Source organism: Oreochromis niloticus, linkage group LG20, assembly GCF_001858045.2.
Source record: "Oreochromis niloticus isolate F11D_XX linkage group LG20, O_niloticus_UMD_NMBU, whole genome shotgun sequence".
NCBI classification, from domain to species: Eukaryota; Metazoa; Chordata; class Actinopteri; order Cichliformes; family Cichlidae; genus Oreochromis; species Oreochromis niloticus.
The window spans coordinates 23,726,069-23,748,091 of NC_031984.2; the positions used below are offsets into that span (position 1 = coordinate 23,726,069).

Here is a 22,023-nt window from a genome sequence, read left to right on the forward strand (position 1 = left end):
TTTCATCCAACTATGATAATCAGGCAGGTCAAGACATAGAAGTGGACACAAGACGATATTGACCAAGATACACATAAATAACTGTGATTATTATTTCACATTTTACACATTAAGACAATATAGACCCATCCTAAAATAAAAAGTTCAACTGAATAAAGTGCCCTGCTTCGAAAACATACATGCACACATACAGACGCACAAACCTCTCTTTTCCCTGGTTAATTAGAATGGATGGGTTTGTTCTGAACACTGTCTGCCTTGGTGCTCCCCTAGCTGCTGTCTGGCCTCCCGAATGGCCTGCTAAATGAAGCTGCACAAGAAGTGGGTGTAGGGACTCTCTCTCTCTCACACACACACACACACACACACACACACACACCTAGAGACTCACATATAGAAACGGAAAGAGATCGACAAAGCACAGTGCGAGAGTCTGTTCCTGAATAGTGGAATCTTTTAAAGCAACCATACGTTCTGTTATTCTGTTGCCTTAGATGTGACGTTTTTTGATACATTAAATAAAAACTGTTGCCATAAATTATTTGCCTCTAGATTTGATTGATTTCTGTTACTTCTGTGGATAGTGACTGTGCTGACTACCTTCCACCGGTAGTGAGGATGTCTTCATAAATCGGACTCACCCTCTTTATCCCAGTGAAGCTGTAAAATTAATTCAAGACTTGCTTTCCATGGTGGTGAAACTTTGACTGTGGTGTTTGACATTCAAACTTTGCTTCACCGCCTTGTTTGTGTGGATGTGCTATTGACCTTCGCTCCTTCGTTCAGTAGCCTCAGGGAATTGGAAATATAAAACATTTAGCAGTTATGCTGATTTATCTTAGCGTCGACTTTGGCGTCCTCTTTAGCAATGCGATGGTCTGATACGTTAAAGTAATGAGAATAGCTTTGTTCTGCCTGAATTGTTTGTTATTGATTCTGATGCTCAGTTTAAAATAGCTGATTTAGGTGGTCTCTGTTATTGTGACGTGTAAATCTAAAGGGTTTTGCTTAGTTTTCACTGTTAAATCGTGTCTAGACTTTTCACTGTTGTTTGATTCCTTCTTTTCACCTTCTTCTTCTTTTTTCCCCTGCTGCTTTCTTCTTTTGCACTCAGTATTCTTCCTGTTTTATCCACCTCCTTTCTTCCCCCTTCTCCCTCCTCTCTCCATCCCCACCCCCTGGGTGATGTTTGCAACTCAATTTGGCAAATGTAACTCAATATTGATTATTATTAATATTTATCATGTTTGTGAACATGTTTTCCTAGTGCTATTAATCTGCCCTGTTAATAAATGTCTGCAGCAGCCTGGTCCCCAGGGTCCCTTGGGACTACAGGGCCACCACACACACTTATACACGCACACGCAAAAACACACCTGCTCTCAGCTGCAGGAGGTTGCCTGCTGTCTCCTACTTGCCTGGAGGCTTCATCTCAGTGTATACACACACTCACACATGCACTTTATTGGAGGATGGAATGGCTCTGGGCTGCTCAGCACAAATGACACATCAATACATCAGCCATGTTGTATTGATGCTACACACAAACATAAAAATGCACACTCACTCTCTCCATTCTGAGCTGCAGTGACCAAAGACTTATAGCCTTATAGTCATAGACAGTAAGTGATGCGACTCAGACAAAGAGACACCAATATTAAAGTAAATGTTGTAAATTCTGCCAAAAAACAAGGTAATTGGTTCAGGATGCGTGTATTTAAACCTTTTGAGAAATGAAAATTAAATTTCAGTTTTGTTCTCACGACATTTTAGTCATGTTAGTACTTAAAGAAATAAAAATCACCTACTTTTTACCGCACTTTTTGTCAATGACATAAGCATTGTAAACTGTGGCTTGTAAAAATGTAAACTTAATAATAAAATAATGTAGTCCTATAGTTCGAGTATCTTATTGCTGAGACTGTTGCATAGCAAACAATCCCAGTATATGTTGCTGTCGGATAAATTCTTTATTATAGTTATTATTGTTATTGTGTAATTATCTGCAGCATTACATGAGCAACCCTGTGGAGGGGAAATGGGCCTTCAGATGGTGCATTGGCCTTTTTCTTTCTTTCTTTTTCTTTCTTTCTTTCCTTCCTTCTTACTTTCCACCTATTCCAAAGTAGCTGTGTTATAGTTTTAAGTGTTGCTTGGAAATGCTCCCTGGTGCTTTTACAAGGGGAAACAGTGTGGTGTTCTTGCTCGGAGAGCCTTTCGCGTATTGCAGATGATCGTGCCCCCAATGCTCGCTCACTAGTTCCACCCACATGGAAATGCACAAACCTTCTCCACTGAATGCCCTCCTTTGGCCGCCTCGTCACATGCTTCCATTTACACGTCATTTTGGATATATGGTACCCCAGTGTCACTGTGGAAAAAATCACTATTGTACACTTTTCTTTCTTTCTTTTTTTTTTACTGCTCACTCTTTCTACCTTTTAATTTGCCCCTGTTTGATTTTTTACAGCTGCATCCCTCCTGTTTTAAATGGGGTAGTGGGGGTGGTGGGTGGCAGTAGTGGTAGTGGTGGTGGTGGTGGGGGGGACTCTCTTTGTGAAGGCAGAATCATCAAAAGCCTTACTACAGAGGAACAGGTACCAATATCGCTCTGTAGCCCTGTGACGCAGCTAAGTGGGACCACATTGACACAATATAGTGGCACAGGCAGCAGATTACACTTGGCTTTGCACACTGGCCCACATGCACACAGAGCTCCCACATCAAAATGTTTGGTCATTTATTGCTCAACCACCTAGCTATTTTTCATATCTGTCATGGTCCACACAGTCTCCCTCTGCCTTGATTTTTTAAAAAATATTTTCATTCACCAGACGATCTTTTCCCCCCATATTTGGAGCCTCTGCTGAATTTTGCATAGTTTTGCCTTTTCCCTGGATATTGTCTTTTCATCAGTGGCTGGCTTTCTTTTTGAATTAAACCAGATCAATTTACGGCCAGCCAAAAGATGCAGTCTCTGTGTGTACTGGAGAAGGCAGTGAGGGAAATAGGATGTGTGTGCTTTATAATGGCCATCAATGGGACACACACACACACACATTTTTTTCAGCTCTCTTTTAATGTTATCATAGCCACAGCCATGACCTCACCATGCTGCTTATACACCTGGCTCTGAATAATCGGGCTATTTTTGGCATCTGTTCTATCCTGTACTGTGCAGTTCTTTTTCTGTTCAATATTTGTATCCCCTCAAAACAAGAAAAAAATGCACCTTTGAGCAACAGCTTTACAAAGATTTGTAATTTTTTTTAAAATTTTCACTAAAGGCATGACTGCTTACTCTGCAGGAAATTAGTTGGTCCTTATTATATGCATTAGCTCCTTTCTCAGAATTCGTGTATGCCGTCAGTGTTGTTTCCTCCTTCTCTTCAGACTACATCGATAATACAGCTCAGTCCATATGCCACAAGGCACATGTGTTTGTGTGCGTCCAGGCAGACGGCAGAAAATTACTCCAGATCTCTATCTTTATGCATTTAAGTCTAGAGTGCTCTGATTAAACACAACCACAGAACAATTTGCCTTTTGCAAGGCCCTCCGATTAAACCGCTGATTTTCAGCACCGTGTCAAGTTATTTTGCTATGGCAACGCTGATTACAATGTTATCAGCATTTCATATTTTATTATTTTTATTCAAAAAAAAAAATCCTCAGTAGCTTCTTCTAATCTTGAACGGATGTTTTCTTTAATATCTTGTGCTATTGTTGTTTGCTTGTTGTTGCAATAAATAGTTGATGGTGTCAGATGTGTACTTTAGGCTAGTGACTGTAAATGCTATATCTGTGTCATATCTTGTTCTTTCCCTTTGACATGTAGTAATTATGAGATATCATCTTTACCTACAACACCATCTGATCTCTTGCGCATGTGTTTTGAGTACAGTAACAGCTCCTTCAGTTGCAAACAGATGTGTGTTTGTGTGATACCCCGCATCTGTTCATACGTGCCCTAAAATCTTTGTTATTGCAAGCCATGCTACAAAGCAAAGAGCTCCGTTTATGGCACGCATTTACAATTTATCAAATAAATGGGATGCCTTCATGTGGCCTGTGCCTGGCTCTCAGGCAGAGCAGAGTAGTTTTCCACTGGAATAACAGCCGCTGAACAAGCAGCCCATTGTAGCCATGGCCAGCACCGGGACCCCCAAGGTGCGAATTAATGATTGACCCCTGATGTAATCAGGATAAATAGCTCCCCGTAAAAGAGAAAGAGATGGCGTAGGGGAACAGAGAGAGAAAGAACAACATAAGGAGCCAGGGAGAGGAAGGCACTATCTGGCCTGGGTGTTTTTTAAGAAGCCCTTAGGGAGGTGAACCTAACATCTCTTTCTGGGATGTTTGAGACCCAGAGCTAACACACAGCTGTTTAAAAGCAGCTCAGTCATTGGTTGCTGGACTCTTTGTCTTTTCCTCTTTGTTTTCTTTCTCACCCTTCGACTTATGAGCCTGCTTTGTTTTCTCATTTGCAGTTTCTTTTTTTTCCATCATCAGTTGAACATGGTATTACAGATTGGCAAAGAACATTCGTCTCTGGTCTCACATGCTTTAAAAAAATCGTTTTCTTTTTAGGAATTAACAAAGTTACGACTGAAAGTTGAACATGTTTAATATCACACCGTGCTTGCCGTTTCTGCTGTGGTTTACTGCGCCATGCGTCTCACAAAAGATGTTTTGTTCATTAAGATTAAGAGGAATTTTTTTTTTCTTCCTCTCTCCTTGTTAGTCAATTATTTGACGTAGCGATCTGTGCATTTCGGGGTTTTTTTTATTCATAGAGGCTCTTAAAGCCAAATGGTATTTAATAGATTTTCCGAGGCTGTCTCTCTGCTTGTCAAAATTGCTCTCAATGGGTCAAGTGCCAGTGAGAGTGGGAGAGTGAACAGAAAGAGAGAGAGGGAGAGAGGGAGTAAAAAAAAAAGTTTAACAGTCTGAAAACACTTTTGATTGTGTGGAAGGAGCAGCAGATAGGGCTGAGTTATAAAACTTTAATTGATCTGTGAAAAGTGGAAGCTACTGCTGGCTCACATGTTCCAATGCTTAATTGCACGCCTGGTCTGAATCCCCATGAAACAGTGATCATTAAAAAACGGGTTCCTTTCCAGTCAAAATCACTGGGATGACGCAAAATCACTAATAAAAAGCTGACTTTTACTGCTTCAGCTTTATGTGATAAGTTACCCAAATGTATGTGGACACGCTGCAGGTTTGCCAGGCTCTGAAAGGCCCTCGTCACATGCTTCCAAAGTTTCACGTTTCGCATTTTAAAGTTACATGTCTAATTACAAGATAGCAAAAAAAAAGGTATCCACTACACACTGTGTGCTTTTCTACACTTTCTGTAACGACTGTTTTGTTATTTGGATTCCCTAACAGCATATTCAGCCTGTATCTCTCTGCCTTTCTGACCTGACATAACACAGAAACAGCATTTTAGAATGAGTAAACTCACAGAAATAAAACATCCCAATTGTTAATTGAATTCAACTTGCATCATTTTTTAAATTAAAACCTCTCATTACAAAATAATATACTTCCACACACTAACAAGCACATTTTTAAAATGTCATGTTGCAGCTCCAGTTAAAACCTGGGCAGCGACGACAGGCTTGGCAGCAGGCTAGATGGAGGTTAGGAGGGGGGAAAGCGCTTGATTGGAACCACTCCTGCTGTAATTTTGGGCCTAGTTGGCCTGCTGATTGCCAGTCCCTGTGTTTAGATAGTAAAACTGCAGTGGTACTTTGACTTAAGACACCAGGACTGTCTAGAGAGGGATAACAAAGAGACATGTATAGATGCGCTTAAGAAAACACACAGAGACACAAACAAATAGGTACAGATCTGTTGAGGGCTGGATTGAAAAATGTGCATTTATTTCATATTTATAAGCTTTCTTCTCCCTTGATGCCACTGGTACTGATTCAAATTCCAATGTTATGCTATTTACGAGGGAAAATTACTACACATCTTCATCTGCTTTACTGAAAACTTGATATGCCGTACTAAAAAGCCTCTACTCAAAAACAGCCTAAGGGAATGATACTCACCAAGAGGCTCTAGTGCATACAAACTTTCATTTTACACAATAAATGCCTGAATTATACAGTATGAAAAACAAAATCATGAAATTTGAAGTTACCAAAACCATACTTGCTGTTCTTGTTTTCACTCATGTCAGAATGGCAGGATCCTGGAGCGCCGGCACAATCATGTTGTCAGGTCTTAAATGTGAAAATAATAATGGGCGACGAGGCCCACCAGGTCAATGATAGATATAACGAATTATTTGTAAGATGAGTCCTGGCAGGACGTGGTGACCACGATTAAACTGAGAACTATTCCCACGAAGGACTTGGCCACTATCTCTGTGTTTCTGGCTGTTCTCAGATAACCTCTGGAAAATCAGTGAACTAAGCATTTTGTAGCTGAAGCCAGTCAGATGGATAAGTACGACTTTCTGAGGACCACTAAATTTCCTCATTGTGCTGTGTGGTTTGCCGACAATTTAGAGGTTAGGACATTGAAGTGCATTTTGTAACTGAAGGCCAAGAGCTCCTTGCATGCGTAGTATGCCACTGGGCTTGGAAATATGATTTACAGTATTTCAATTTCTGTCTTCAATTCCAGGGAAGCTATTCACATAGATTTATGGCTAAAACCAGATTTTCTCTTCCCGTCTATAATGCTGGCATCGAAATCCAGGAGGTTACAGATCCTGTCTGACATCTCTGTGTGTGTCTTTGTCTCCTAGATGACAGTGAGCCAGTGGACAGCATGTACGACACAGAGGCTGATCTGCCAGGTTTAGCGGCCGGCAGCGGAGGTGGCGCCGACAGCCCAGAAGACGACGCAGAAGACGGCATCATCAACATGTCCCCCTTGCCCTCACCGACTCCCTCCCATCCAAACAGCAACCACCACCACCTGCTACACTCCCATATCTATGCCTCCCACCACCACCATCTCCACAACAATAGCAGCAGCAGCAATGACCAGGACTTCACCACACCCAAGGAGGGCTCGCCCTATGAGGCGCCTGTCTACATTCCTGATGACATTCCCATTCCCAGTGAACTGGAGCTGCGGGAGTCCTCTGTGCCCGGTGCAGGTCTGGGTGTATGGGCAAAGACCCGCATAGGTGCTGGTGAGAGGTTTGGTCTGCACAGCACAAAGCATCATGTGGCCACAGGCAAAGACAGTTCCTTTGGATGGGAGGTAGGAACTATCACAGCTTCTCTGTGCAGTCATTATAGTTGCTGTTCTTTTAATTAGTTTTATTTTATTTCACATAAACTGTGGGTCACTTTTAATCCGCTACTGGTAACGCAGTACAACACAGTAAGACACGAAACTAAATAGAAGTGAAGAAAGTAACTAAAGCAATGAGGCACTTTTCAGATTTCACATTTCCTCAAGAGAATCTGTCTCATCACCATAGATGCCCATTCTGTTTCCATCATGTGTATGATTGGACCTCATCTTTGATTGTCGCATACACTCAAAGTCATACGCGCACAACACACTTATCCAGAACTCCGGCAGCGCAGCGTAGCAATGTCAAATGGAAAAATCTGGCTGATTAGCGGTGGTATCAGCTTTTCTGGGCGTCGGTCTGAAGCGAGCAGACTCATTTGGTCACGGCATCTGATATGGAAATGGAAGAAGCGTGGCCCAGTGCGGTGGCGGCATATTGAACTATTAATTTTCATTTCAACATGACATTAGAGGATATTGAAGTTGCTTCAGTAAGCTCATTAAGGAAAAAAAGAAACTCCTGGTCTCTGTCTCTCTCCGTCTCTGTCTCCCTTTCTCAAATGCCTAATTAGAGGTGAAATATGCTGGCCTGCTTTTCATTTCACTGACTCCTTGACTGTTCGTTTTTCAGGAGGACGGTCATTCACGTAGTCTCATATTACATTCATACATAACAAAGGATAGAAGCTTGGACAAGTTAATCATTGGAACATCATTCTGAAAAGGGCAGGATGTGATTGAATTAGACACCAGCAGCTGACGGGCACAGTTAAAAAAACTTTAACCAACAAGGCAGGGAATTTTTTTGAGAATGTTGCCATGGTTTCATGCTCTATACTATGCAATACATAGTTGGCTCACGTTGATAAAAATACCATCAAAAAAACAGTGAGATGAAAATTATGTAGATAAATTAACAAAAAAATCCCAAAGGATTCCCATCATAGTTTCAGTCCGAAGAAGTCTTTTTTTCTTCTCACCAGTTGTAGGAGCATGCAGGCGATTAAAACACTCAGGCACACGCTATGTGGCAGTGTGCCAGGGTGAACATATTCCTTTTTAAACTTTGTATTATGGCCAGCCATTTGGGGTGCAAGAGGCTTCTCTCCAAAAGCTACACACTCCCCATAGCGCTCATGTTTTCTCTCAGTTTTCCCTCCTCCTTCCTTTTTTTCTCCCCAGACACCCGGCTAATGCATATTCATCAGCATAGCTTTAGCTCTTTTGCTTTAGGATGAGGCTGACTTAAGCTCTAAAGAGACACATCCACACGTCCCCACCAAAGTGCCCTGGCAAAAACACTCGCACCTGGCCTAAAAAAGGAAGAAACACAGCAAATTTAACACTCTGTCTACTCCTTTTGGGCTTTTAAAGAGGAACATACAGTATATCTCAGCATGTTGAAGGATATTACAAAGATAGTTTTCTGTTCATTTGTCAGTTTCAGTTTCATAAGCCACCCGGAAAGGTATGTACGCGAACACAGCCAAGATTCAGCTGATGCTGGAACATTTTGGCGTTTTGTGACATTTTCAATATAGTCTTTCCAGATCAGTATGCATGTTGCTATTAGCCTGAGGTCAGTTTTGTTTCTCTTCAAGGTAAAATCTTTGATCTCTGCCTCCCAACCTGTCAAAAGGGAACAATAATTCCATCTTCTCTTCTTTCTCCTTCTGAATAGCCATTGGAGGACTGACCCTGGCTCAGGCTGTATTATTTTTTAAAGATATCCTGTCTGGGCTGGGGCTGGAAATCTTCAGAGGCTCTTCTCTCCCAGACTCTTATCAGAGATAGTCATAACAGTCAGCCTGTTGATAGTCATCAACAGACTCCCTTAGGAGTCCCATACACCCCATTTCTCCCCCCTTTCACCATCTACTCATCTACTGCCCCGGTCTTAGACAAATAGACAGGCGAGGGAGTGACAGAAGCTTGGCTAAGTACAGAAAGATGTAAGTGGACACGAGAAGGCTTGATGCTTTTTGATAGAGGGAAACCGTAAAATGCAAAAACCCCCCAAATGTTTCGAACAACATCAAAAATGCAGGAAGATAACGTGAGTGTTTGTTAAAGGTCCGTTGTGTGTTTTAACAGTCCCCTGCCAAAACACAGTGATGTGTTATGAGAGATAATAGGAGAAGTCACCCGAGACCTTTGTGTGTGATAGTATCTAACCAAGACCTCATATGTTAGAACTCAGCAGGTACTGTGACAATTTAGATTAAAAGCTGAATGTAATTATCAGAGTGATTATCTTTGCATAACTGTGCTTCCATTTTATTTAAAAATACTTTATTTTATTTAAAAATTTATGATGTTGGGTGAACCCCAAAGGCAACACCGCTCCTCCCCCCAAACAATCTTGGTTTCTTCTTGATGACAGCCTCATTTTAAGTTATAGAATTATGTAAAAGTCAAAGGATATTGATTAAACTGTAAGTGTAGCCCTGTAATTCCTCAGAATACAAAATTGCTAAAATTGCAGTCACAAGGTTTTCACCCATCAACAGTGATATAATCCATCTGCAGCAGCATTGCTGCATCCAAAACAGCTTAAATACACTGTCTACATTTTTGTGGATTTTTGACTTTATTTTTTATTTGTTCTTTTTTACTAAGACTGGCAATAACTCATCATGTTGGCTTTGTAAGCTCTGTGGTCTACCAGTGAACCCAAACAGCTCAGTCACATGCTCGATGCTTTAGTGCTCTCTGGATCTCTGAGTAAAAGTCTAGATGGGTGCAGAGAAACACGGAGTAATAGAAAGAGAGTGTGAAAGGTTAGGAACAACAGAAAGAAGAAAGGGAAAGGCAGAGAGGAAGCCTACTATTGTCTGTCCTGGGGCACTGGGAACTGGAAGAGGTGTTAACTCAGACTCATTTTAGTGAGACGGACAGCTCAATCTAAGAGCTGCTTCGCTGCAGGCCATGGCCATTCTCTTCTGTCTCAGACGCCCTCTCTGGGCCAGCACTGAGTCATCCATTTAAAAACCATTATGCTCCCCCTTTAGCTAAACATGATAGAACGCCAGAGCCCCAGGTCCACCTTATGTGTGTGTGTGTCTCTATCTGGTTGGGTGTGTAGGACTGCTAACCCCTGAGGATAGGAAGGCAAGCAGAGAGAGGCAAGGCCCACAGAGAGTCCAGTGTAGGGATCTAAGTGTCAGAGCGACTGCTGCTATTATCTAACTGGTAGATTGGCTTGACTTGTCTATTGATAGAGACATGTCACCATACAGTAGCTGGAGGTATTGTGTTCTTCACTGATTGGCACTGACTAGACTGTATGATCATACTCCCTTAGGTGCTCAGATGGCAGGAGGCATATGGGCAACACATCTGTGGTTGTCTTTGGCAGCCACACATGTTAATAAAAAATTTACATTTACTATAGAGCTAGGAAAGCTACTAACAGTGTTTCATATAGAAGTCAAGAGATAAAAGGTTAAAAATGCAACTTGACTTTGGTCTTTAGGAAAAAAAAATACATAAAATCAAATCGCTGTTTGTATTATGAACATTTGTTAAGAAAACAAACCGTGCGACCAAGCCCTTTCAGTGCGATATTAATGGTGTTTGCACATTCTCCTTGCCCTGTGATCACTGGGCGTATCTTTGCACCTCTGAATCATGGCTTTTAAAACTCACCTATTAGGTTTGTCTTTTCTCTCTATCTTTTGTTTCTCCAGATTGTGCTTGCTATCTCACCAAGTTTTTGCGTGAAGGTCACACATCAAGCCTTGCAGCACATTCTCACCAACTTTGCGAAGACAGAGCCATTTGCTTGTCTGTTTGCTACCATTTAATGCTCATGTAATTAGCTGTTGTTGGTGTTCTGGCTTATTAAGTTTAGGGGATTTAAATATTTCACAGTGGAATACATTAAAGGGGATTATTGTGCATTTTTACATTTTGATATGCGCATTGATGCTGACCCTTTGGACAAAGTCAGCACATATGTTTTGACATATAGAAATGTGTGCTTTAGAGTCCATTTAGTGGACCTTGGGATGACTTTGTTGCCAGGCAAACTTCCTTCTCCCTGTCCGTCATTCTTTTTCTGTTTACTTTTTGTGGGGTGATTTTCCATATCAGTATCATTCATCCAGTGATGTGTGGAAAGAGGTGAAAAGAATGCTAGCTCTTCTGTTTAGCCAGTTATTGACTTAGTGATAGGCTAAGTCTTCTGGCGGGCACTCTAATGTCGCCTACGTCCTACGTGACAGATACCCATCCAGCTATGGCAGGATGTATCTCCCTCACCATGTGTCAGGCACTTAATAAATAGTGTCACAGCTCACTTTTTTTATTGTTCATAACCTAATCGCTGAGCTAAGCTAAGGCCTTCTTTTGAAATGCTTTGGAGGAGAAGTCCTGGCGCACCCTGACACTTATCTGTCCCGACCCACCTCTTGTGTCTTGAAGTGTTTGCTTGGCTTTTGTGTTTTTGCCCGAGGAGGGCAGATGGCCAAGTTCTTATGCCCCACAGGGCATTCAAGGTGCAGTTTGCAGCTTGTCTGATCTGTTTGCCTTTCACAGGAAGGTGTTCGTTATCTTGATGTTTACCCTTAAGGTGACTGGCACTGAGCTGATAGAGCAAAAACTGCCCGACTCTACCTGAGGACAGCAGACACATCAAGCAAGGATAATGTGAGAGATAGAGAGAAAGAGCTGAATTAAGGCAGCAAGTCGCTGAGTCATTTCCTGGTTGATTTGTGGCTAATGCGTTTTGCAGTTTTTGCACAATGACAGCCATGATCTGATGTAACAGTTGTGTTTAAGATCACATTAACCAAAACACTGGAAACAATATCATTTAATTTGTTTTCAGTGTGAATGTCATGGTTAAACCGACACTATGTAGGTTATTGTTTGGCAACTCTTCATGTAAATATATTCATTATCATGTCTTTTAGTTATCAAATGAAGACCATGCTCTGAGAACCACGTGGCCTTGAGCTGAAAGTACTTCTTAGCTGGAGTAATGGCAGACCATGTTAGCTTCATCTCCTCAGATTTTGCTTTGTTGGAAAGTAAAAGGGAGTTATATTTTTAAATTTCACATCCCCTAAATAACTGATTAAAAAAAATAGCCACTAATATCATACAGTTATGAAGCTAGTTGTGACTAACATCTTCTGCCTTACAACAACTACTGTATTTTGCCCTTTGGGGAAACTAAATTTTGCACAGCAACGGCACAAAAAAATATCAGCATGATTAGAGACTACTGATTCTAGATTAGCTGTAAAACACCTATTGTTGAGTTTTGCTACATTAAATCTTTACCAAGGATCTCTAGTAATTATTGTTATTTTTAGAAGAAAGTATTCCCAACATTTAATAAAGCTGTGAAAAAAACATAATACTGAATTTTACTGCTGTAATTAAAAATAATTGCAATATTGAATCTTTTGATCCAAGGAGTGTTATTAAAACCTCAAGATTCTGAAAACTATACATATGTATAAAAATTGCACATACATTTTTCGTGATGCTCATATGAAATCATTTGTTAACATAAGGAGTTAGTTTGGCACACGTGCCTACAGTCCCACATCATAATGAAAGGGATATCAATTCTGTGGTTTCTAATAACAGTATTGACCAACACTATGTGGTTTTCTGTCGTCGTTATTTGACTTTGACAGAAACCCCAAGTTTACACACGGAGCAAAAACACCAAAGAGAGAGAGAGTGTAACACCACAAATCCTGGGCCTGTGCTGTAATATCTTCCATTCAGATTCGTTTTATGTAGGTTTTAAACATGCCATTAGCCAATTTAATCCAATTTTCCCAGCTTTCGGAGCACTCCAATGGAACAGATTCCGTCTAATATTAAACATATGGTATCCGTTGCCCCTGGAAACGCCACAGCAGAGCAGTTTTTTTTTTTTTATAGGGACCTGTTAAAGACAAGCCTCCTGTGTCCCAGTGCAAACCATTGTCAATTATGTTCAATGAACATTGTAATTGATAATGAGGAAGCAGGGCAGCAAATTAAATGTCAGGTTTGATTAGAAGCCTGATGCCTTATCATTTGTTCATAACTCGTTACCAACATCTGTTAATTAGTTAATAAATTAATCAGCTGGGCTCAGATGAAAAGTGGACGGGCTCCTGAGGAAGTACACGGGGCAAAGTCATCTATCTTTGAAGGAAGGAGAACTCAACAAATATTGTCTCTGGGATTTGGACTGTTTTTACTTGGTCACTGGTTTCAGACCTCAGCCACTTGAGCCAAGCAGTCTCAGTGGATCCTCTTGTTTGTCCGAACAATCTCCTCACACATTCACACCACAGTGCTATCTTTTATTGCGTGAGGCTTCCTTTTGCAGTCATGCTTTAAACTTTAATTTAAAAAATCCTCACATCAGGGCATCAGTAGTCTGTGGTGAAGCACAGGTAACTGCCGTCCAATCGTCTTCTGCCCTTCTCTTTCACTGTGTTTTCAGAGAAACCCCATCGTTCATCATTCCTCCGATGAATAGTCCCATCAGTTACAGCCTCGAGGCAGAAGCAGACAATGACACTGTTCTTTGCTTCACTGGAAAATGATGACATTTGTCAAATGCTGTTTTTGTTGGTATTTTGAATTATGCTCTTCTGAAGAAATGGCCTTCTGTGCTTTCAGAATTTTTGCTTGTCTACAGAAGTCGAGGTACGAGTCCTCCAATGTGAGACCACTGCTGGTTCCAGATCACTCACTTTCTTTCATTTTCACTCACTTTCCCCCTTTCTTTCGCCCTCTCTCTCCATTTAAATCTCAATCCCTTATGCTGCTTAACATTTCTATGACTCAAGCTGGAGGTGGTGACCTAATAATCAGGTTCCCGTGGCTGTTGTGATTACCATTTTCCATAATCAGATACACAACATGGCCCAAACGCCTTAGCTGTAGGAATACTTATTTTCATTAGCTTCTTAAGGCTCCTGTGCTGTACTGTAGACCTCGGTGCATGAGAAGTGAGCCTAGGAGGAAAATGAAGCACACAGCTGTGCCTTTTAATTACTTTTTATTAGGTGCAAAGACTAGCGTTCTACACAGTGTGTGTCTTTGTCAGAGTTAAACAGGAGTATAAAGATCCCTCATGAGCATATGATTGACCATAGAAGGAGATGTAGGACTCGTATTGACCAGTATTTCATTATGAAATTAAAAAAAGGTTCAGTTAACTTTTCTGTTCTCTGGTTTTGCAAGTGTATTTGCTTTTAAGATCTCCAGAAAAATATTGATATTAGTCTTTGTGATTCAACACATATATGTACAGCCATGAAAACTGTACAAAACTACATAGTAATACATCCACACAAGCATAAAGAGGCAGAGCCAGGTTAAAAAAAAACCTTCTCCAAAGTTTTTCTTTCCTTTGCTCAGTTACGTAGCATAACAAGGTAGAGTTAGAAGTAAAGCACCATGACGACATTAGATCTGAAAACAGTGTTGAATTATTGAAGTGTCAAACATGCTCCGACTTCTTTACTTTGGAAAGTCTCTGGAATCACTTCAGTGTTTCTTTTTTTTTTTTTTGCTCATTTTTTCCACTACTGTCATTTAGAGCAAGACCTGGCGTCTTGTCAGCAGAGACAACATTGAGGTTTTGACAGAATCATGATTTATAGGCACCTGTTCAGTGCGTCTTGTGCATGCAGATGTTCATGTCCACATTTCTGTTAATCATCTTGGGCATTGGTCCATCCTCCTAAAATCACAATTCTCCCAGCAAAGACAAGATTCCCTAAGCAGTTTGTTTTTACATCTTAATTTAGTGTGAGATCTGCTGTCAAGATGACAAATAACATTTCGAATAGACGGTTCTCAGACATTTAATTGATAATTTTATCCCCTCATTTGATTTATTTGCATTCTTCTGAAAACCAGTCATTGTAAATCTCGAGGTTTGTTGTGCATTATGAAGCTCGAGTGCAGTTGTGTGGTCGTTAATGTTTCTTATTGTCCTCATCTGAGAGCAACTACACAAATGTAGAACAGATTGAAAAGAGCTTGGACGTGTATTGTTAAATATTGAGTGATTTGCAGCTAGAAATGTTTATGAAGGAACTCCCTGCTTGTTTGTGTGGTAAATTGGGCCTTCGTTAACCAGAAGATTGATTCATCATGGCTGAAACCTAAAGAAGGGTTGGTGTTGAGTGAGCGTGACGACAATCAGCCACGTGAAATTAAATAGACTTATAAAGACACTTTTACTTTCATCAGTTTCTGAGGTCAAAAATTGTTTCCAACAGAGGAGCAGGCACAGAAATAAACAGCAAATGGAGCTAATAAAAAAATAAGCAAATGAGAACAAATCTGCCGAGTTCTGATTAAGCTGAGTTCAATTTGGATGTCAGCAAAGAAAGGGAGGCTGAAAGAGGCTAACTTGGCTTGTGCAAATCTTCTTAATGCTCCGAGCGGTGTACTGCAAGCCCCTCAGTCCTCCTGTCCTTGATAAATGTCATATGATTCTGCTCTGTGCCACTCTGTCTTGAGAGGAGGTGACCTGATGTCGGTGCAACTGGTACACAGTGGTACTGAGACGCTAATAGGTCTGAGCCATGTGAAGTTAAGCAGTTATGCCAAACAACAGAACAAAAGCAAAGCACTGTCATACTGCTGGAGTTTGGGACTGTGTGCCCTTAGGTGCACATAATACCAGCATTCAACTTATAGGACAGTCATTGGGAATTACAATCTGTCCAAGGTTTAACTACTTCCATAATAATAAAACATTCAAATTTTTAATATAATTAAACAGGTGATTTAAAAAAATATAGAGAGACTTATTATATAATGTTAAATTTGCTGTTGTTTTATTGAGTTCTTTGTGTTTCCGGTGACAAAGCTTGCTCCCCTCTGCTGGCCGAGACCTAACAATGGCACTTTCTGATGCCAAGTGCGAGTGTTTATAATGTGCAACTGAGCACGTTTCTTCAAAGAGAGTGTCAGACTTTTTACTACTGTAGAGACACATACAGTGTGCACAGTGCAAGAGCATGCCAACTAATGCACAAAGCACTCACACATTTTTCACATACGCATGGTTTCACACGAAGCTTACCAAACTACTCAAGTAACACAAGTCATCACTTTTCTAACCCTTCGTCTTCTTCCTCTCCCGTGGAGTGGGCTGAGTGGGACAGGAGTCCCACCATAACTTGCTTTTTTAACACTATCCTTTCAATTTTTTGTCACCCCCTTTTTTTGTTGCTTTACACCTAATTGTGTAAGTTTCACATCTCGTGTTGAGCACTACACTTAAAACACTTATGTCCAGTTCTAATGCTCACAGGTAGGAGACTGCGGTCTCCTTTTACATGCCATTGTACTGTCGAGTGTTAATCTCTGTGCTTTCATGTGCTTTTATGACAAAATACACGACACGCTTTAATTATACCAAGATTACACACTCAGATCTTTTCTTTTGAGAGTCATTGATTTTTCAACCTTCTTTCTCAACCTTACACGGCCTCTCTCGCTATTTCTCCTCCTTTTCTTTCTGCTCCATCCTCCTCTTTTCCTGGCCTCCGGGGTCCCAGTGCTTCTAATTCGGCCTTATCAGTGAAGTAATTTAGCTGCCACAGCTTGGGTTTCTGTCGCGCGGCGAGTGGCCCCATTGTCCTGCCCTGCTGTTGCTGAGATAAACCCTCAGATTGAACAAAGTCCGCGCTGACCTTTACAAACTCCCAAATCTCACTGTGTATACCCCTCCAACAGAGATTCTCTCTACCTCAAGGCCTTTTCTTTGGGTGGCAGGGCTTTGGGCACATCAACTGGGAGGAGGAAGGTGAATGAGGGTGTGTGCGTGGGTATGTGTGTGAAAGAGTGAAAGTGTGTGGGGTTAGGGTGGATTGAGTGAGCGTGAGATGGACAAGGGAGAGGGATTAAGATGGCTGACTGAGCCTGTCTATATTTCCAATGGCACTTCGCTCTAAGAGGGAGGCAGAGAAAGGAAAAAAATGCACCGCAAACAAAGCATTCAAGTGTGCATTTTACAGACTCCTTCAGACTGATGAAGGGAGCTTTGAAGAGCAACATTATCTGTCCTTTCTCCCATGCAAAAATATGATTTCTCTTTGATGTACAAAGTGAGTTTGTGGTTGTTTTTCTTTTCGTCCGAAACAGCTCATTGAAAGAATTGTGGCAAATGCTCAGTTGATCCCCATTTCTTACCTCCATTGTTATTTATCATGTCCTTCATTCCTTGGCAGACAGCCCAAGAGGAGTCTGTTGGGATTTTTGCTTTGACCCACAGTGAAACGACTAGAGTGGAACGGTTTAAGCCAAGTGGTTTGGGCAGTGGGGAGGTGGGGTCATTGCTGTGACAGCGAGGTTTGGGCCACAATGCAGCAGAAGTACCCTCTCCACTGTGAACTACTGTCATCCTTCAGAAGCCACTCAACGAGCTCTCCACAGTGCAAATCCTTTCTCTTCTCTATTCCAGCTGTCTGTCTGTCAGTTAGACACAGGACCTCATCAAAAGGCTTTGGAGTCGGGATTGAGGAAGACTGTGGAGGGAGGCAGGGTGGGAGGGGAGAGAGGAGGAAAAAAAAAAGTGCTGTTACTGTAGTGGGTGGTAATGCTAAGCAAGGTAGCATGCCATGGGTGGGGAAAGGAGCTTAACACGGTTATAAGTTCAGGTGTGAGAATAGTTGGTGATGGAGGATTGGAGTCAATCTACACATCCCTCCTCTTGGCATGGCAACCCATTGTGCATCCCACTCTCTATCCCTCCATCCATCCTGCTTCCTTTCCACCTCCCCCCACTCACAGCCACCTGCCTGCAAGCCACCACCAGTGTTCCCAGGGAGATGAGCGCCATGGAGAAGAAGGCCCACAAGGGATTAACTTTTCACATGGCTTGGAGTCCTCGTCTCAAAAGACCTGACAACCCCAGACGGCTTGATTAAAAAAGAAAAGAAGAGAAGAGGAAAGGAAAGGGGGGAGGGAGGGCAAAGGAGGAGGAGAAGAGGGGGAATTCTTCACATGATGGCCCTGAGAGAGGGATTTTGGATATTGGGTGTCTTTTTTTTTCTTCGTCCAAAGCCCCCATGTCTTGGTTGAGAATGAGCAAATTGTTCCTCCTGTTCTTTCACCATTCCCTGTGTTGCCCAGCCTAAAGATGTGGGTGGGCATCCACTCACATCATTGACTCCATAAGGAAAGCCTATGGATAAAAGCAAGAAATCATGGAAGTGGTAGCTTTTGATTACACGTTTCATCCTCTTTTATTCTTCTTTTGCCAAATATACATCAAGAAGAAGATATAATAGAATATTCAGTGATCAGTTGCAGCTCGATACAACTATATGATAACATCACAATGTATTTATCCATCATTAATCTATTATCAAAACCCTTCTGTTGTTCTGTGTATGTCAGCATTGCATTACAGGCAAGGAAGACATTGGCAGAGGGAGTCGGCCAACCGTTGCCGGCTTAAAGTTCTAGTGTTCAAGTGGCAAGGCGCCCTATTTCCCCTCACTCTATCCCAGATAAATTGGGCATCTCAGGTTTGTCTGTGAGAAAGAGAGGACAAAAATCAAAACAAATGCTCCCACTGAAGTGAAGATGGGAGAAGGGTTGACTTTCCTCTCTGGCTAACGGATCAGCAACTCAACCTTGCGGGATAGCGGGCCACTTTATACCTCCCATCTTGTCCAAGTAACAGAGTGGCCCGACAGAGAGGTCAAGAAAGGTAGCAGGGTATCATTTTACAGATCACCACTCACCCTCTGGCTTCCTCCACATGGCTCACTTACCCTCTTCTCATCTCCACTGCTGGGATAGACTCACCCTCTCTTCCCACACCCCTCGGGTAGGACACAAACATTCATTGAAAACGGTTTCGTGGAAGTTGCATCCACTTTCTCTCTAAGGTTGTTGGCTGATCACATCAACAACATCCTCGAAATTCCCACATTTCATCAGTTATTTAATCAGTTATTCTGTTATTTATTTTTTCAGTTTGAACTTTATTGATTTATTTGGCATTCTTTGACTTACAAGCAACAAAAGGCTTGAGGTAGGAACAAAAAAACAAAAAACACAAATAAAACACAGAATGTCACAGGAACAACAGTAGACTAGGTTGCATTAAGGGAGAAATCCAGATCAGGAAAGTAGATTTAAAGAAATCTAAAGGCATGTTTAGGATGACTACTGTAGAGCATATGACAGGAACCAGGACCAATAAACACACTTATTTCTGACTACTTTTGTAGTAGCTGCAGTGTTTTAGTCATTTCAGCTATCAATGCAAGAAATATCAAGAAACATCATAGCTAACTGAATAATTTCAGTCTAATATCAATCCAGATTTGTAATGAATAAATCTGCCCAGTATGGCCCTAGACTCCAACACAGTTCTGGACCTGTTTTGTGTGCACTTAACTTTAATTTAAAGCTGATTTCCATCATCCAGGATGGTTTAGGCATTCTTTCTGGTCTGAACAGAAAGAACAGACAGAACAACTGTAATATTACAGTAATCTACAGGTAGCTGGTGGTTTTTATCCCAAGAAACATATCTTAAACCAACATAGAAAATAAACACGATCAAGACCGATGTCCAGTTAAGTATGAGAAACATAATAAAAGCATTTAATTAAATATATTTTATTTAAATATCAACAATAACTGTTGTGTATTAAATATCTGAATGTGTGATAAAAAATAACAAGAATAATGCAAAATGTCAGATTGTGTCTTAATCATAATCGTAAAGCAAATAATTGTGGAAGTTATGGACAAACTTTGGAAAAAAATACACACGCAGTCTCACAGTATGAGCAGTAGGGCTGCACTTTGTGTTAATGTGCGAAAAAGTAACAGAAAGTATGTAAAGTGTGTGACCTCTAATGATACCCACACAGAGCTTGAACCCCCGCTATTCCTAAAGCGACAAAAATGACAGAGGAGATATGATACACTGACTCATATTCTTCTGACCCTCACACTAAATCAGTATCCAATCAGTATTTCTTTGTCTGAGCACTCCTTCCCTGCAGCACAGCTATCATTAAGTGACTCATTTAGGCCATCACAGGTGTAGCCTGCTGGTGGCTTTTAATGGGGAATGTTCTTTCTACTGTAATGCATGCTGAAGTAGCTGGGGCTAATGTGACCCCTATAGTTTGGCACTGCATTAGTGCCAGAAGACCCAGCAGTGAGCCTTTAACCTGGGGACGACAGGGCCATGATTATGTTCACCGCAGGGTAGGCTTGGCCAGAGGACAGTCAGCGATACACACAAAGGGATATGCCTACAGTGACTTACTCAGACACAAGGGTAATTACTAGCTTATTCACTGTAAGTTAGTTATATCTGTAGTCATTATGCATGACCAACTTTTAGTTCAGAGAGCCGGCTCCTCTTGTCTTTATAGGGTAAATTTAAAGAAAAAAGCACTTAGAAATGTATATACACAAGTATCTCTCCTTTTCCTTTGTGTAACTTGTTGTTGATTTTAATTTTTGAACATGAATAGAAAAGTAAGTAAGCATACATGCATGCTAGGATATGCAAACACATAAAAAAGGTCTAGCTCACATAAAATTGGCACACTTACTCTGCCTGTCCCATTTCCCTTTCACCACTTTAACAGCTCTAAAGTTACCATGTTTACTGTCTCTGTTCACTTACTCTTTCTCTCACTGTCCCTTTTGGACACAGACACCAACACACACACACACCTACACACACACACACACACACGGAGGTTCCAATCGTATTTCAAGATAATTCTCTCTGCTCTTGCTCTTCTTGTCTCAGTATCCTGAGCCACTAGACACTGAATGGACCACAGGGAAAGCTGATCTCACAGACAGACACACACGGTGCATGCACACATACGTGCACACTCACAAAGCTGCGTGTGGTCCCACCATTTCAGTCGTCACCGTGTTTTCTAATGCTTCATCAGGTCCCATGGTCAGGGTCTCGGACTTAAGACTAATCTTTTAAATTCCCTTCACTGTTTCATTCCCTTTTGTCTGATCAGAAGTCACTTGCCCACCTTTATCACTTTCTCTTCTACTCTTTCTTTTGCGAGGCTTTGTCCCTGTGTGACTGTTGAAGGTTTGGTTGTTTTCTTTTCCATCTTACTCTCTGCTCTTTCTATTTTCTTCCTTCTTCTCCTGTTCGCGCTTTGCATAATTTAAATCAGAATTCCCATGTGAGTACCTTGCTCTTGACCTAGCTTAGAAAGCTCCTGATTGCTTTAATAGCAGTCTTTGGACCTGGAAGGTGGGTGTCTTTAAGGAACTCTGGTGAGAATCATGTGTGTGTAGTGCGTACTACCAAAGGGTGGTTGATTAGAACTGACCTCAAGAGTGTCAGGGGAAAAAGAAGCACAAATATGCAAAGTGGGCGTGTGTGCTTGCATAATTGGGCCAGAGAGGAATACAGCAAGGTCAAGTAGAACAAATGGTCAGTGGAGTGAACACTATGAGTCTATTAAAAAAAAGAAAAAACTGAAAAAAACTCACAATATACATATGCATGTTTAAGGGGTACTGGTCACTTTGAGGTTAGAAAAAGGATGCTGTGATGGAGAAAGTTGTCAGTTCTGTTCCTACTCAGGGATGAGTAGAGACTTATGGTTTGTATTGCAAAGCTTCCAAATGGAAATGAGTGTATGAAGTATAGCATTGCTGAAATAAAAAAAGAGGCTTCATGCTTTGTGGGCTTACCTTTGGTAGAGTGCAATTTAAAATTTCAGCCGGCATACACAAAAGTATAAAAGCAAG

The 22,023-nt window shown here is 41.3% G+C and overlaps 1 protein-coding gene across 1 annotated transcript in view; it reads left to right on the forward strand.

Moving 5' to 3' along the window:
* Positions 1-22,023, forward strand: part of prdm16 (PR domain containing 16) — a 168,670-nt gene that overhangs the window by 50,777 nt on the left and 95,870 nt on the right. The window contains 1 exon segment of the mRNA XM_013271151.3: positions 6,770-7,233. Within this exon segment, the coding sequence (XP_013126605.3) occupies positions 6,770-7,233 (464 nt within the window).